Source organism: Elgaria multicarinata, chromosome 9 (assembly GCF_023053635.1).
Source record: "Elgaria multicarinata webbii isolate HBS135686 ecotype San Diego chromosome 9, rElgMul1.1.pri, whole genome shotgun sequence".
In the NCBI taxonomy this organism is placed as follows: Eukaryota; Metazoa; Chordata; class Lepidosauria; order Squamata; family Anguidae; genus Elgaria; species Elgaria multicarinata.
Genome location: NC_086179.1, coordinates 6,700,058 through 6,717,883, shown reverse-complemented (window position 1 = coordinate 6,717,883; position 17,826 = coordinate 6,700,058). Strand labels below are relative to the sequence as shown.

The window sequence follows — 17,826 nt, the reverse complement described above, 5'->3', positions numbered from 1 at the left end:
AACTAGCGCAATCCATCAACGAGACCCTATTCACGAAGGCCTATCGATGTGGTACCTTGGCTCTCTTTATTTGTTCTATTCAGTTTCATTCCTATTCTTCGCCCTCCCAAGGATTCAAGTCAGGTGGCGGTGTTTAAAAATAAAGCAAGACGCGCGCCAGATTTCACAGCTGCTTAATCCTGGCTGCTGAATACCAATGCAAAGTTGGATGCCAGTGCAAAGAGGAAGTGCAAAGAAGAAAGTTCTACAGCTCAGACTCTGATGGGGCTATAGTGGGAGGACATTCCATAATTGTGGAGTGGCCAATAAGAATTCCTCTCGGCATGTCCTTGCGGTGCAAATTTGGCACACAGCTGATAAAGCGTTCTCAATTTATCTTAACAGTCCCAGTCCAACAGAGAGTAGGCGGTCTCCAAGCTGCTCAGGCTTTTTAGGTCAAAACCAACGGCTCAAATTGTTCCAGGAAGACAATAAGGAAAGATTGCAGATGCTACAGAGTGCTACCTTTCCTGGAGAAGACAGAATTGGTCACTCTCATTCAGGTCCTGCACTCTGGGAGGATCGATCTCTTCTGGATCCTCCCAGAGTGCAGGACACAGAATAACAGGCTCAAGTTAAAGGAAGCCAGATTCCAGCTGGACATCAGGAAAAACTTCCTGACTGTTAGAGCAGTATGACAATGGAATCAGTTCCCTAGGGAGGTTGTGGGCTCTCCCACACTAGAGGCCTTCAAGAGGCAGCTGGACAAGCATCTGTCAGGGATGCTTTAGGGTGGATTCCTGCATTGAGCAGGGGGTTGGACTCGATGGCCTTGTAGGCCCCTTCCGCTATTCTATGATCCTATGATTCTATGACCATCAGGACTAGTAGCCACTGATAGCCTTCTCCTCCAAGAATGTCTCTAACTCCCTTTTAAAGCCATCCGATTAGTGGCCATCACTACATCTCATAGTAGCGAATTCCATAGTTTGACTTCTTTTTGTGTGTCCTGACAATCAGCTTCATCGGATGACCCCACTGAATTTTAGCATTACAGGAGAGGGAGAAAAATTCAGAAGGGGGAACTGATACATTCTGCACCAACTGAAGCTTTTGCTTTCCTTAGGATGATTATGATGATTAAAACAATAACATATACAACAGAAATAACTCATCTTACTAATGCATGGATTCAAGCCAATGAAAATAAGATGTATGGCCGAATGCTACCCTGAAATTTATCATTCCAAAATGAAACCAAAATGCTCCATTTCTCAATAAGCCTATTATCCTCAGCTATTTGATTCTCTCTTGCTTTTATATACGAAGTCATTTTCATCATAATAGCAACCTCACCAATTGAAGCTTTGGGACCGTCATCAAGGGCAGCCCAACAGCAATCTATCCTTGAAGTTACAAAGGTGTGGATGATTGTGAGTGACAGCTGCCAAGTCCCAGTTGGAGAAAAGGGAGGCTTGAAATACGATGCCTTTGAAAGACCGTGCTTTGTCGCTCCCTTCCTTTCCTTTTCCTCAAGGAAAAAACATCCAGTTGCATCCTTCCTCTGGCTATCTGCATAACCAAACTATACTGATAACCCGCAGTTGTTCTTACACACACACACACACACACACACACACACAAATACACACAAATGAAACATCAAACGCATCACATTTCTACTGCGTTTCCTTTACCCACCCACCAAAGTGGGTGACAGAACCGATGCCAATTTCTCTCCCTAATTCCCGGCTCCTGAATGAACCAGACATTAAGAGCCAGGTCATTAAAAGATGAAATACAGGAGGCAAAGAAAAGAAAAAAAGCTCATGATGACGGAAGAGGGAATCGTGGGAGTGAAGATTGCCGACAGATGGGTGAAGAGCTCAGCTCCAAAAGACAGAAAGAGATGGGTTTGCTCTCTCTTATCACGGACCGGCTGTTATTCCAACAAGCGCCCTGATAACATAGAGAGCTTAATCAAATATGCAAACGAGGTTCTATCTGGAGAACGATGGAATGGAAAATAAATGCAAAGATTGTTCTTTTAAGGCAAGCAAGGCTGGGGGTGTGCCAGCAAATGGGGGGAGGAGGAGGGATGGACGGAAGGTTCCCCCGTCTCATTCTGACCAAATTTGTTTTCAAAAGATTAAATGAAAGCAAAACTAATTAGGAGAATCACCCATAAGCCGGCTGCCCGTAAGTGGGGTCAGGAGGCGAGAGGCGCAGAAATGAAAGGCAGATGAGAGAGAGACGCTTCAAATAGCTGAAGAAATTAAGACAGAAGTGGGAAAATGAGCATGGGATCAGAAGTGACCAAGATGGAGGCCACAGTTTTGGCTAGGCCATTCTTTGGGCATCAACTGAGAGCTGGATTAATATATATTATTTTTTAAAAAAATCCAAACTTTGACATCCATTTGAAGGAAGAATTGGACACAGATGCCTCACTGACACCTTATGGGGAAAGGAAGAGAGCGAGGCAGCAGGGCGATAGCGATTTGTTATGAGGCTAATTTCCAGGATGGACTCAACAGCCAAAGGATGGGCATACAATGGTCAGGATGACACTCTTCAGCTAAGCTTCCAAGTTGCATAGAACTAATCTCCTCTTCTGTCTAAAGAAGGGTTCTGCGCAACTTCAAAACTCAGTATTTTTTATGAACTGTTAAGCTCAGTGGTAGAGCATCTGCTTTGCATGCAGAAGGTCCTAGGTTTGATCCCTGGCATCTCCAGGTAGGGCTAGGAAAGAATCCTGCCTGAAGCCCTGGAGAAGGCCACTGCAAGCCAGTGGCCCCATTCAGAAGACACCTTAAACTACGGTTTAAACCGTGGTGGTTAAGCCAGAAAGTCAGGTTGTGTTCAGAATACACCTTAAACCATGGCTGGCTTTAACCACGGTGAGTAAGGCAAAAGGTCTTGTTCACTGTGGTTAAAGCCATGGTTTAAGGTGTCTTCTGAACAGGGCCAGTGTCAACAGTACTGGGTTAGATGGACCAAAGATCCATCCAAGGATTCATCCATCCATAGACCAAGGATCTAGATGGACCAAGGATGAATCCATCTGCTGCCTGTCAGTGTCAACAATACTGAGCAAGATGTCCCAAGGATCCATCCATCCAGAGATCAAGGATCTAGATGGACCAAGGATCCATCCATCCAAAGATCAAGGATCTAGATGGACCAAGGATCCATCCATCCAGAGATCAAGGATCTAGATGGACCAAGGATCCATCTATCCAGAGATCAAGGATCTAGATGGACCAAGGATCCATCCATCCAGAGATCAAGGATCTAGATGGACCAAGGATCCATCCATTCAGTGTCAACAATGCTGGGCTAGATAGACCAATGGCATAAGGCAGTATAAGGCAGCTCCCTATGTTCTGCCTGCTGCAAACACATCTTGTTTGGCCTTCATGATGTATCAAGGGATTTGGGGAGGTCTGTAGCCCCCACTTATGACAGGCCACTAGTGTGCCGAATGGGTTCCAATGGGCTGCATTGAGCCTGGAGTGCGCAATGGCACAGTTCTACACATCTCCTTCTCAGAGGGGCTCTAGCAAGTCCTTTTCCCCCCTGCTCTGAAGCTTGTTCTTTGGGCCACATAAAAATGCACAGCGCAGCACCGCTGATGAAACATGATCAGCAGCCAAGCGCTGCCAGACTTTGAAGTAGAGATTGGATCTAGAGGGGATTAGATCTTCCATTTGCAAATCTCATTCCATGGTCACAAGATCCACATCTCCAATGACACGCTGAGATGCTGCTTTTTTAAAAAAAAAATCAGAACATCGGATAAAACACAGTGTCCAGCCCATAAATGAAAAGGGAAGAAAGCGAAGCCGAACAAAAGAGAAATTACTTTAGAACAAAAAGGACAGGAAGAGAGCGAGAACACGGTAGTTGTGGAATTATGACTGGTGCAAAAAAGTGAAGGAGGAAAATTATTCTTCCTCTCAAAGTATTCTATTGCAGCTCACCTCTGGACAAGCAAAGGCAAAGGCAAAGTAAAGGCAAAGTATGTCTGTTCCGTCATGGTCATATCTCATCTACAAGAAATGTGCACATTAGGGAGAAATGAGCACCAAAATGTGTATATTAGTTGTAAAAAAAAACACTGTACAAAAATGCATTATAAAAGGGCAAACTGCTTGAGTGTGTGTGTGTGTGTGTGTGTGTGTGTGTTGTCTGTGCAAAACTGCACAGAAATGCACATATGAGGCGAAAATGCATGAAGATATTCATGCCAATTAAAAAAAAAACCAACACAATCCAATATGGAAACCAAATGAAACGTATTTAAAGAATTGAGGTGAAACCAGAACTGACCATTTTCACCATCTCCACCTCGTTCCGAGGCCCCAAATCCGAGCCGAGGCAGGCTGATTCGGTCCTCCTCGCCTCGTTTCCAAGGCGGTTCTGGATCAGCCCAAGGCATCCCGAGCCGAAGCCGATCTCCTCCGAAGGCTCGGCGCACCTCAGAGCAGCACTGGGGCCTGGCCTTACCTTCTTCCTCCTCCACCGCTTCCACTTTTGCTGGCTGCCGACGACAATGACGGGAAGAACTAGGCCCCGTGCGATTTTATGATATCGCGGGGGCTCTGATGATTACCACCATAGTTTGTGACCATAGAGTTCCCCCGCAATATCATAAAATCAGGCAGGGCCTAGTTCTTCCTGTTGTCATCATCAGCCGCCGGCCGAAGCAAGGGGCTGGTGGTAGAGGCGGCTGTGGAGACATCGGAAGTGGCAGCAGAGGAGGAGGAGGAGGAGGAGGGAGGACAGCCGGCACTCAGAAAAGTCCGGAGTGACTCGGAGGGCCTGAATCTCACCTTGGCTTCAGCACCGAAGTGAGGTGAGAAGCCCCCAAAGCCCCCCTGAGGCAAATCAGGGTTGCTTGGCTTCAGCACCGAGGCGAATCAGGAGAGGTGAGCAGCCCCCGAAGCACCTCCGAGCCGAATCAGGGTTGCTTGGCTTCAGCACTGAGGCGAATCAGGAGAGGTGAGCAGCCCCCGAAGCACCTCCGAGCCGAATCAGGGTTGCTTGGCTTCAGCACCGAGGCGAATCAGGAGAGGTGAGCAGCCCCCGAAGCACCTCCGAGCTGAATCAGGGTTGCTTGGCTTCAGCACCGAGGCGAATCAGGAGAGGTGAGCAGCCCCCGAAGCACCTCCGAGCCGAATCAGGGTTGCTTGGCTTCAGCACCGAGGCGAATCAGGAGAGGTGAGCAGCCCCCGAAGCACCTCCGAGCTGAATCAGGGTTGCTTGGCTTCAGCACCGAGGCGAATCAGGAGAGGTAAGCAGCCCCCGAAGCACCTCCGAGCCGAATCAGGGGGTCCCTGCACAGCCCTACTACAAGCCACTGGAATAGATGAATATTTCGCCTGATCACACAAGGCAGTTGTCAGGCTCTTAATTGAGGGCTTAGCAAAAGCACAATTGTCATAGGAAGTAGATTGCAGAAAGCCGTACCGGGAGAGGATGTGAATCATTCAAATCCCCCTCTCGTAGCAGGGGACCCATTCATGAGTGGGGTGACGAAAGATCGAGGGAGAGGAAGGCAAAGGCAGAGTATAGTTAGCAAGAAGAAGACTCTGTTGCTCTGAATAGTGAGCAAGCCTGACCTGGAAGTTTTTATAGGGGGATCGGTCAGTGTCACATGATCCACTCCACCCAATTGGTGCAAGGAAGTTTCTTTGATTGGTGCATCTGATCACCCTGTACTTCCATCCTTTGGCCCCTACTGAGCAGAAGTCCTGATATATGAAGAGGAATTTCTCCACCTCATAATCTCATTAGGGAAAATCCCACTCACTCTGCCCATCAAAGCTGCATTGGTATTCTGCAAGCCTTCTGCCCAATTATCCAAACCCACACATGACGACACTGGTGCTCATTCCTTGGCTGTTTCCCTCCGCCAGCTATTTATCCTGGGAACGTGTTTTGAAGTAAACAAAGTCCATCTCCCTTTCCTTGCTAACCAACACAACAAACAGCTGTAAGATCTGAGCAGCCAAAATAAGACTGAATTAACAAGCTCAAGAACGGATGGAAACTCCACAGTTCCTAAAAGCAAAGATTTGCCCAGAACTAACGGCAGCCAATTTGGGGTAAGGATGTTTGCCGCTTGGAACTCCATCTTGCTTTTGGCTCGACAGAGTTCCACCGGTTTGCACTTGCGGGATGAGCCGCGTCTTTCCCCCCAAACACTGTCAAGCTGGCCGTGATTTGCGCAGATAGAGATCCGCAGCTGCCAATTGGGTAAATGTGCATAATTTGCGCAAATTATGACTGCAATTTGTAAAATTTGCAACAATTACAGCTGCAATTTGCATATTTTGTGCAAATTATGCAAATATGCACAAATTCTGGCCATAATTTGCGCAAATTATAAAATAAGGAAAAGCACAAAGTTGCCTGATTTCCTGCGGAGTGAGTTGGGCTCCACAGGATAAAAACAGAGCAAAATCCAGGGGACTGAACCAACAGAATCATAGAATCATAGATTAGTAGAGTTGGAAGGGGCCTATAAGGCCATCGAGTCCAACCCCCTGCTCAATTGCATCCAGTTCTGGGCTCCACAATTCAAGAAGAATGCAGACAAGCTGGAGCATGTTCAGAGGAGGGCAACCAGGATGATCAGGGGTCTGGAAACAAAGCCCTATGAGGAGAGACTGAAAGAACTTGGCATGTTTAGCCTGGAGAAGAGAAGATGGAGGGGAGACATGATAGCACTCTTCAAATACTTAAAAGGTTGTCACACAGAGGAGGGCCAGGATCTCTTCTCGATCCTCCCAGAGTGCAGGACACGGAATAACGGGCTCAAGTTACAGGAAGCCAGATTCCAGCTGGACATCAGGAAAAACTTCCTGACTGTTAGAGCAGTACGACAATGGAATCAGTTACCTAGGGAGGTTGTGGGCTCTCCCACACTAGAGGCCTTCAAGAGGCAGCTGGACAACCATCTGTCAGGTATGCTTTGCGGTGGATTCCTGCATTGAGCAGAGTGTTGGACTCAATGGCCTTGTAGGCCCCTTCCAACTCTGCTATTCTATGATTCAATGCAGGAATCCACCCTAAAGCATACCTGACGGATGGCTGTCCAACTCATCAAGATCCACCACCACCACCACCACCACCACCACCACCACCACCGGATGGATTTCTCTGACATCCATAATTTTGGGTATTATTGCTCAGGTTGTGGGTATCTACTCAAAGTTTCTCCTGGGTTGGCGTTATTCAATGTTATTGATCTGTATAGTATTCACAGACAGAAATGATCAGTTGCAAAGTTGGGTTCACTCTCCAGCTGGCATAGCACACACAGCCCATTCTCCTGACCTACTACAGCACCCCCAACTTAGCCACACCAATGCGACATCATAACCAATGACGTCCCACAGGTCTGTGTAGCATCCTATGGACTTCCTTGCCTGGGGATGAATCGTCTTATGCCCTTCTTTCTGCAGCTCTTACCTTGTATCCATGCAATCGTAATCCAACGAAGTCAATCTTGCACCTTTTGGCAATCCATAACAACCTAACAGAAGTCGCTTGCTGATTTATAGGCGCTGAACACAGAAGATGCAAAGCGTAGGTTCACATCACTAATGCAAACCTACGAAGCTTTTTCTCCAGTCATTTCAAGGAGCACCTCACCACAGATGCTACCTTAATGGTCTCAGGTAGGATTATTCATTATCGGCACATCTCACGAGTTGTCATCTCACCCATCATGGAGAAGCAGCGTCTTCCGCAATGCAACCTGGCAGCTCTATAGCCTCATATATCAATATCACTTGACAGTACAAGACAGGGAAAAAAGACTCCTTGAAGACAAATATACCAAAGCCAACTGGAACAGCAGGGAGGTAATTACTGAGAATTGGATCAGCTTTAGACACCACAACTCCATATATCTTGGACAAGTTGCCACAAGCTCTTTAAGAACAACAGGTGTCCAAGACTTCACTTTAACATCTCATAGGAAGGCAAACTCACAGATGACAAATGTTCACGGCAAACTTTTAAAACAGTGTTTCCAGCTTCGCAACCTAACAAGTCCCATGCCCTGCAATATTGTGCTGTACATAGCACTTTGCCTCCACATCCTTTCGGGGGTGTATGTGTGTGCGTGTTTTTAACCTTCCCATTCCATTCTGCTCCTCATTCTCCTCCGTTCTAGCTGCCTTTTCCTTTTGTTGTCTTGGTTACATAGCCAGGCTCCTGATCCGTCGCTCATTTTCGTTTTAATAATATGCTCTTGTACATCACAATATTTTACTTCAGTTGCATGTATCACTGGAAAAATTCCTTTGACATGGATGACATTTGTATATCAACGATGCAAGGTACTTTGCAAGAGTTTCACGAATTGGACGTCTCAGAAGCCTGAAAGATGATCTGTATCATCTTTTATATAACAATACAAACAACAAGCATCAATCAATTCACAAAGTGCATGGGACAAAAGAAGGTAAGAAGAGTTTTCTAAACTGCTGTCTAAATTCCTCAGCAAGAACTGAAAAGTAAAAAGACTCCAACCCAAAGGGAACTCACATCACAATGGTAGTAGTAGTAGTAGTAGTAGTAGTAGATCAGTAGTTCTTGTGATATTGATATAGCACTTTAGAGCATTTAGAGGACTGCACCTTCACTATCTTGTAGTAGTAGTAGTAGTATTTATTACATTTATATACCACACCATAGCTGAAGCTCTCTGGGCGGTTTACAAAAGTTAAAAACAGTGAACATTTTTTATATATATACACACACATACACAAAAACTAAAAGCATAAAAAGCATAAAATAAAACACAAACAAAAACAGACAATATCCATTTAAAACAACTATTCTGGGCTCAGTTTAAAAACTCAGCATATGCTGTTCAATGCCTGGGAGAAGAGAAAAATCTTGACCTGGCGCCGAAAAGATAATGTTGGCGCCAGGCGAGCTTCTTCAGGGAGTTCATTCCATAATTGAGGGGCCACCACTGAAAAGGCCCTCTCCCTTGTTGCCTTACAATAAATCAGTTCACTGAATCAAACCATTGGTTCATCTACCCCAATAGTGTTGACACTGACTGGCAGTGGCTGTCCAGGATTTCAGGCAGGAATCTCGCCTAGACCTACTTGGAGGTGCCAGGGACTTGAACCAGGCACTTTCTGCATGCAATGCAGATGCTCTACAACTGAGCTACACCCTCTCCCCAATCCCTTCAAAATAGGCCAATATTTCTATCCTCACATTTGCCTGCCTAAGACCACCTAATGATGTAATTGTAGGTAAGACTCAAACCAGGCATGTCCTAATTCTTATCTCAGAATACACCAAGCAGGATATTCCAATATGAAAGTGGTATATAAAAGGCAGGAGCCGCACTACTGCTTTATAGTGGTACTAAAGTGCACTGACAACTGTTGGGGCCCATGACACATCTACACCAAGCAGGATATTCCACTATGGAAGTGGTATGGAAGCAGCATATGGTGTGTGTCAATGGGCCCCAACAGTTATCAGTGCACTTCAATACCGCTATAAAGCAGTCGTGTGGCTCCTGCCTTTTATATACTGCTTTCATACCACTTTCATAGTGTAATATCCTGCTTGGTGTAGATGAACCCCTAGTCTCTTGTCACTATATAACACCAGCAATCCTTATACAGAAATTATGGATGGAGCAAAACTATCCAGTGGAATTAACCAATGGTTTTTCATGGCCTATAGTACAGTTGCCTCTTCAGTTCCTGGACCCTTTCAGTGGAATTCAATCTCCTATGGAAATGATCTAGGAAGAAGTATCATGATTGCTACCATACTGAACAATGGTGGGCATTCACAGGGGCTGTACCATACATGTAAGGCACAATCAAGATGGTGCCACCTCTTTATCCAATTGTAGGAATTGTTTTGGGTATGGTTGTAAGCAACAGTTACTGCAGCCAAAACTCTCCCCACGGCCTGAGTTCGATCCCAGCGGAAGCTCGTTCTCAGGCAGCCGGCTCAGGTCGACTCAGCCTTCCATCCTTCCGAGGTCGTTAAAATGAGGACCCAGTTAGCTGGGGGGAAGGGAATCACGGCCGGGGAAGGCAATGGCAAACCACCCCGCTATAAAGTCTGCCAAGAAAACGTCAGCGAAAGCAGGCGTCCCTCTAGGAGTCAGCAATGACTCAAGTGCTTGCACGAGAGGTTCTTTTCCTTTTTTTTCCTGCATAGAGGTGGCATAGGTTATACTTCCAGACTAGAGTGTATTAGGCAGAGTAAAGGCATTTTTTAAAAAAAAATAGTCAAGGAAATGAAGCTTACTGAAGTCCTGAGAGACTTCAGCCTGCCACTTAAAGCAATCTCCTTCAAACATGCTGCTGTGTAGAACACCAGAAGTGCTGGGAAGTCACACTTCAGTGTGTAAAATCTGGCCTCAAATCAGCCCCATTCCATATTGTAGTGACTGTCTGGCAAGATGGCGATGGCACACGGATGTTGAGTACATGCCTAGATTTTGTAAAGCTATTGCACATGTCCACTTACTTACTCCTTGGCTGCCATTTTGCCATGGCACAACTCAATGCACAACTCAATCCAGTCAACTATTCTGTCCATCCAATTTGAACCTGGTGCCCTCCAGATGTGTTGAACTGCCATTCCCATCATCTCCAGTCAGCATAGCCATTGGCCATATTGGCTGGGGGTGATGGGAGTTGCTGTCCAACACATCTGAAGGGCACCAAGTTGGGGAAGGTTGATTCGGATCACTGTCAAATACTCCAAACGACGAGTTATAATCTCAACAATGCTCATGTCCTAGTAAAGCGCCCCGTACCAATCACGGACCTGTGTTTTCTTTCCCTCTGCTTTTTTTGCCCCTACCCACATTCATTCAAAGTCTCTATTATTATTATTATTATTATTATTATTATTATTATTATTATTAATGTTTCATCCTGCCTAAGCAATTTCACAGAACAACTAATTTACCCCACCAGAAGGTTTTTTTTTTCCCCTCTCTCTCTCTCTCCGCACATCAAATGCTGTTGCCAATTTGAAGGCTTTATGTCTGGAATAGCAATGAGAGCAGCTAGGAAGTATTTTTTACACCTTCGTACTGTGAAAGGTCTCCAGCTTGAAAGGGTTGAGAAAGAGGGTGGGGAGGAAGAAAATAACTTCAAGAACAGAAAGGACCCTTCATCCTCTCATTATTTCTATATTGGAAAGAAGACAGACATGGAGGGTACCAAAAATTTCAAATCTTTTGGACGTATCTGTCTGAATATAGTGATTTGGCATTTCGAACACACACACACACACACAGAGTACATAAAAGCAAAATCTCCTATATTTAAGAGAAATATATAGACTTATATATACTTTTTAACGTTGCACAAAAAAAGGTAGCACAGACAAAACAAGCAAGCCACCTCCATGAGGTCTGGTGACATGCCCTGCCCAAGAATTTAGTAACTCCAAAATTCAGAGGACATAAGTAGAAACATTATCCAACTGGATGATCAACTGGCACAAGATGTCCCAGCAGGGTTCATCTTGGTGGTACACACACACACTTTTCCTCCAACCCGCGTTGGAGATCTAGTTCAAACCCCTAATTACCCATAATCCAAGACTTCCTCATCCCACCTTCACTTGTGCAGATTTCGACTTCCAAATGGGAATCTGCAAAAATGGAGCACCTCGTGCTCTCCTTGAAATCAAAGGTGAACAAAAGATAGATGTGGATCGACTCGTAAATCTGTAGTGGATCAGTAAACATTTTCAACTCCAACTGTCTAGCAATGGCAAAAGGTATTCGGCCATCTCTAAGGGCATGTCTAGACCTAGGGAGGGGAGGGGTAGGATCTCGCGATATGGTGCTCATGAGATCCTCCCCCTCAGTCTACATGCGGTGCGCGACATCCTGGGAGGAAGAGGATGTCATGCCCGCATTTTGGTTTTTTGGTTTTGATCGAAAATGAGCACACAAGTGCCCCATCGCTAATTTATTTATTTATTTATTTATTACACTTATATACTGCTCCCATAGCCAGGGCTCTCTGGGCGGTTTACAGAAATTCTAAAATTGAGATAAAAACAAGTATACAAAATTTAAAATTCTGAAACACAGAACATACACACATAAAGCATTAAAAACCGTTAAAAAAACTAAACATGTGGGTGATTAAGATGTGCCACCATATCCCTGGGCAAAGAGGAAAGTCTTAAACTGGTGCTGGAAAGATAGCAGCGTTGGCGCCAGGCGAGCCTCGTCAGGGAGATCGTTCCACAGTCTGGGAGCCACCACCGAAAAGGCCCTATCCCTCATTGCCACACTCCGAGCCTCTCTCGGAGTAGGCACCCGGATTGTACATGGGTGGTTTTTTTAAAAAAGGATCCTGCTCCCCCCCTCACACACACCCATGGGCATAGAGCTCCTGAATAGCTCCGTGCCCCATGCCAGATTCCTGCCTCCTCACGTTGACTCGCAAGGAGCCAGAAAGAAACCAGGACAGCTGATCACATGGATGATCCCGAGACCGCTGGAAAAGTCAGGATTAAAGACGTCCTGGCTATCCCAGGGAAAGGGAGGGATCATTATGTGGACACACAGAGATGATCCCTGGGATATTGCCTGGTCTAGACATGCCCTAAATTAGGTTGCTGAAAAAGAACACTTGGAGAGAAACCCAGTGATGGATTTATGGGAAAGAAAGGACTTGGGAGCTTGGTTCTGGTAATGATCTCAGGTTCCTGGGCTGAGCATTGTGCTTAGAGGCCCTTTCTACACCTCCCAGTGTTCCAGAAGGGAGGGGGAGGTTCTCATGCTATCCTGATCACGAGAGCCTCCCCCAGCATGCACACGTGGTGGCAACGTCCCGGGAGGAAGCAGGGATTTCGCGGGTGCTGGGTTTCCCCCCTCCCCTGAATGGAGCCAGTTGTGCAAGAACAAGGCCCCAATCCAGCGAAAATGTGAGTTAAAAAAAACACTGAAACTGCCCCCCAAACCTCCTCCCTGCCATCCCAGGGGTGGCAAAATTGCTGCCACCTGCTCCCCTGATGGGCACAGATCCGCATGGCTCCGTGCCCATTTGTAATGCCACACTTATTTGCAAGTAAGCACGGGACCAGGCCACCCACAACTCCCACAGTCTCAGGACAGTCCCAAGACAGTGGGAAGTTTAGGGTTTCTCCAGGGTTTCTTTATCCTTGGGAAAACCTGTGCCCATCCCCCTGCTCCCAGGAGTCCCTGTGTGTCATTTGGATGCACAGGGACTTAGCCGTGACAAGCCCAGACTATCGGGCTGGTGTAGACACGTCTAGAGTGCCCTGATTCTGAATCTTTAGTGTATGTCTGCCTGCTCACACCTTTATTTTGTACCTGGGCTCTGATGAGCATAGCGTGGGGATCAAGTGAAAAAGAAAGTAGATGCTAGACGCCTGAAACCCAGCCACCAACACTCAGAAACAGTCAGCTGGCCTCTGGCCTCTCTCACTTTAAGAAATTATTAAAAACTAATCTTTTATCTCTTGCATCTCCCTTTCAATGTGCTGATTTGCCTTCCCATATCCACTTCTTCTTCCCAGGTTAAGTATTGAATTCTTTGCATTCTTCCACTCTCTTCCAGTTTGAGCAAGGTTTCTCCCTCTCCCTCTCAAATTCCATGTGCTTACCCTGCAGGGATCTCTATTGTTTTTCCTGTAAACCTCTTAGCACCTAATAATAAATGAGGAAAAGGATGGCCCCTTTATTTTGAGCAAAGGATCGTTACCCTTGGCATCCATACCTAATATGTACCCCGCCTCAATCCGGAGGGAGAGGCAGGTAACAAATAAATATATTATATTATATTATAATATTAATAGGAAGAGTTACTGAAAGTTGCTGTTGTTTTTAATAGCCATCATGTCCTGTCTAAAGAGAATTGGCTTTCAGAAGAAGAATCACATGTAAATTGAACCATGGCAGTGGCGGGGGATGACACGATTGCTCCACCCCTAACCTCACTAAGGGTGCGATCCTATGCATTTCTAAACAACAAAAAATATGGCCTAAAATTCCCAACATGCCCCAACTAGCATGGCTGGCTGGAGAGATACTGGCAGTTATATGCCTTTTTCTGTCTAAATACATGTAGGTTTGCACCCTAAACAGCGCTGTTGAAATCCTCATCATCATGACAGGCAAAAATCCAGAGAGGACCAATTCAACCACAAGAAGCTGTGAACATCCCTGTTCACAGAGAGCAGGCAACATCAGAAACCGTCTAAGTTATGTCATGGTGAGTATCAAGAATCCAGTCTGACGTCCCAATGCCCTCTATCTAGCCTCCCTAGACAATCACTAACTCACCACTAGAATACTTCAATATTAAGACGTGTACAACACTCCATCACAAAGAATGTCCCTCCATTAACAAGAACAGAATACGTGAGTAGCCAGTGAAGCTATCACACACAACACGCTGAGCCAATCTCTCTCCGCTAGAAGGTCACCTTCAATGGATCTGATGAGAGACAATTAAAATACCTGCCAAAAAAAAACCAGAGTTAAATGCCTCTTTTGGCCTCAGCTTTGGCTCCAGAATAAAATTCTGATGGCCCCAGACGATAAATTGAAAGTGCTATAAAAGAGGAAAACCACCACGAAGCCAAGGGTGAACTTCCTGTTCTCTTGGCTGATGCTCAAGGGATATCAGGCCCTCGGGTGGAGGGGATGTATTTATATAGAACCCATGGTGGCCTCCCAGTGAATCCAAACTCCCAGGAGTTCTGTAACTCTTTCAAGACTGACAAATAAATACAGTTTTGTGGGCCTGACCATGCATCTGCTGATGTGTGATGTGTGCTCTGTGCCCGAAAGAGCGTACGTTACAAATAATTTGTTTAGTCTTGACGGGACCACAGAATTCTTGATTTGCTTTTAGGTGCCTTTTGCTGCAACAGACTAACATGGCTACACCCCTGGAATTTGTCGGTGGCAAATATAGCACTTGACACCACTTAAAAACAACGTCTTTTTCATACAATGTAAAGAATGAGGGAGAAAAAACTGCTCTCCATCCACACAGCCTCTGGTAAACTCCATGGTGGATTCAGCTCTGAGATTCCTGCCCGTCAAACCTCAATGTCATGCAAAGCATACGTTGCTTTTCAGAAATCATTTTTAGCCCAATTCCAAATGCCCCTCAACACATCACAGGGCTGTGAAGATCACTTGTGTTGGCGTAGTTCATAGACAGTCACGCTGTACTCACATCAGCCAAATCTCAGAAAAAAATACGATTCTCAGAAAACAGAGGATCCATACTTCTGTCCTGCTGTACCAACGGACATGGATTCTTCACTAAAAGCCACATCAAGTTAAGGAAAACCAGGCCTACCTTTTTCAGCTTGCCGCTTTTCGTGCCCACAAAAGCCAACGAGTGGTTCTTATAGACGTAAGCAATGACGGAGGTCATCCTGTCCTGGTCTTCTGTGAAGATGGGGAGACCTCTCACCATTTCAGATACTCCGAGTGGGGCGTTCATATCCAGGCCACAGAAATTATCATCAATTGTTAACAGCTGTAACAACAACACAAGAGGAGGAATTGGAATTATGGATCCAACTAGACTACTTTCGAGGTCAGGAATGGGCAACTTTTAGCTCTCCAGATGTTTTCGCCCACAAGTCCTGTCAGGCTTCACTATTGGCTATGTTGGCTAGGGATGTTGGGAGTTAAAAGCCAAAATACCTTGGAGGGCCACAAGTTGCCCACCCATGTTCTAGGTTCTCAAATCATCGACAAGTTGAAGGTGAATAACTGGAACTGTTGACCACTAATAGCACATCAGGGTAGCTTTTCTCCAAAACCACACTGTGGAAGTTACCTTAAAAATCTACCTGCCTGAAGGACTCCAGAGAAGAGAAAGAGAAGGATGCAGACAAGCTGGAGTGTGTTCAGAGGAGGGCAACCAGGATGATCAGGGGTCTGGAAACAAAGCCCTATGAGGAGAGACTGAAAGAACTGGGCCTGTTTAGCCTGGAAAAGAGAAGTTTGAGGGGAGACATGATAGCACTCTTCAAATACCTGAAAGGTTGTCACACAGAGGAGGGCCAGGATCTGTTCTCGATCATCCCAGAATGCAGGACACAGAATAACGGGCTCAAGTTACAGGAAGCCAGATTCTGGCTGGACATCAGGAAAAACTTCCTGTCTGTTAGAGCAGTACGACAATGGAATCCGTTACCTAGGGAGGTGGTGGGCTCTCCCACACTGGAGGCCTTCAAGAAGCAGCTGGACAACCATCTGTCAGGGATGCTTTAGGGTGGATGCCTGCATTGAGCAGGGGGTTGGACTCGATGGCCTTGTAGGCCCCTTCCAACTCTGCTGTTCTATGATTCTATGATTCTATAAGTGCAGAGTGAATTTGAGCAATGAGAGGGAACTTGGCTATTCACCAGATTTGCACTTTTCAAAACCCAACGGAACTGGCAACACCGTTCACAACTAAACTTAGGAAAATATGTTTTTAAATAAAGATTTTTGTGAGGATTTTTTAAAAAAAAAATATCTGAAGATTAATGCATAATTGCAATGGGACTTAGGTAAAATAATATGAATGTGACCCAGCCTGGAATTAGATTCACCCATCTCTATCCTCTGTTTTCCTTTACAGTGTTCTATATCTAGCAACTAATAATTCACATAACACGGCATGAGACTCCTAACAGAGCATCAGTTCCCCAAAGCCGCAGCAACACCACTGCAATTTCCCAAGGCAGCCTTTTGCTAGCTCAGCTCAAAAAACTCAAAAGTGCTTTCCGATCCACGCATTACTCTGAAGGAGTGCCGAGCAAGGTAACTCACAGAGGAATTAGCAACGACTGAACTCCTCCACCATGCCTACCAGAATACAAGCTGTTCAGCTTCGTTCTCATGCCTTGGAGAAGCCTGGTGCTTCCTTGCAAGATCTATTCCTCTGGTTGTCAAGCAATAATAGGGTGGAGACTGGTCTGTGTGGATCTTCTCAAGTGAAAGAGGCAAGCCAAGGTGTCTAACTGAGGGACGAGACAGACAAACCATTGCACTCATGTCCTCCTTGTGAGTTTCCCATAGACAACTTTGGCCACGGTTGTACAGAATGCTAGGCAGGATGGACCCCTGGTCTGATCCAGCACAGCTCTTCTTAAGTACTTAACTATCAGGACTAGGATATGAAGGCTTCAGGGGAAGATGGGGAGGGGGCACTTTCTCCCAGATTTTCCATAACTCCCTTGGGGAAAAATGGGAGAAAGGCTTTGTTTTCTGTTTTTCAATTTGTTCTCCCCCTCCCCTCTACCTTCCCTCCCCCCCCCCAAATATTTGTCCAGTTTTCCCCACCCACAACTCTTCACATTTGTAATCAAGGCCCCAAGCCAACTTTGTTTCCAAGAAGACAGCCCAGACAGACAGGACGGGGCAGATCAGAAAAGTCATAGGCTTTGTAAGTATTTACGACTCGATTCGTGTTTGTGAGCTAAGCTGCAAGCTTTCCCTCAAACTCCAAGAACATTCTTAGGCTATCCATGCAAATTTCTGAGGAATTTGTGCAAATTATGGCAGCTTGCTCCAACAAGGCCTGAGTCCTTTTAGGCTTCAGACCACAAGCCTCTCCTCAGACTCATATCATAGAATCATAGAATAGCAGAGTTGGAAGGGGCCTACAAGGCCATCGAGTCCAACCCCCTGCTCAATGCAGGAATCCACCCTAAAGCATCCCTGACAGGTGGTTGTCCAGCTGCCTCTTGAAGGCCTCTAGTGTGGCCCACAACCTCCCTAGGTAACTGATTCCATTGTCGTACTGCTCTAACAGTCAGGAACTTTTTCCTGATGTC

The 17,826-nt window shown here is 45.8% G+C and overlaps 1 protein-coding gene across 4 annotated transcripts in view; it reads right to left on the bottom strand.

Annotated features, from left to right (window-relative positions):
• Positions 1-17,826, bottom strand: part of PLXNA4 (plexin A4) — a 695,664-nt gene that overhangs the window by 660,619 nt on the left and 17,219 nt on the right. For 3 of the 4 annotated variants that reach the window (XM_063134640.1, XM_063134642.1, XM_063134641.1), the window contains exon 2: positions 15,351-15,533. In XM_063134640.1, the coding sequence (XP_062990710.1) occupies positions 15,351-15,533 (183 nt within the window). Of the gene's footprint in view, positions 1-520; positions 546-15,341; positions 15,534-17,826 lie in introns of all 4 variants that reach the window. The other variant, XM_063134643.1, reaches the window with a different exon arrangement.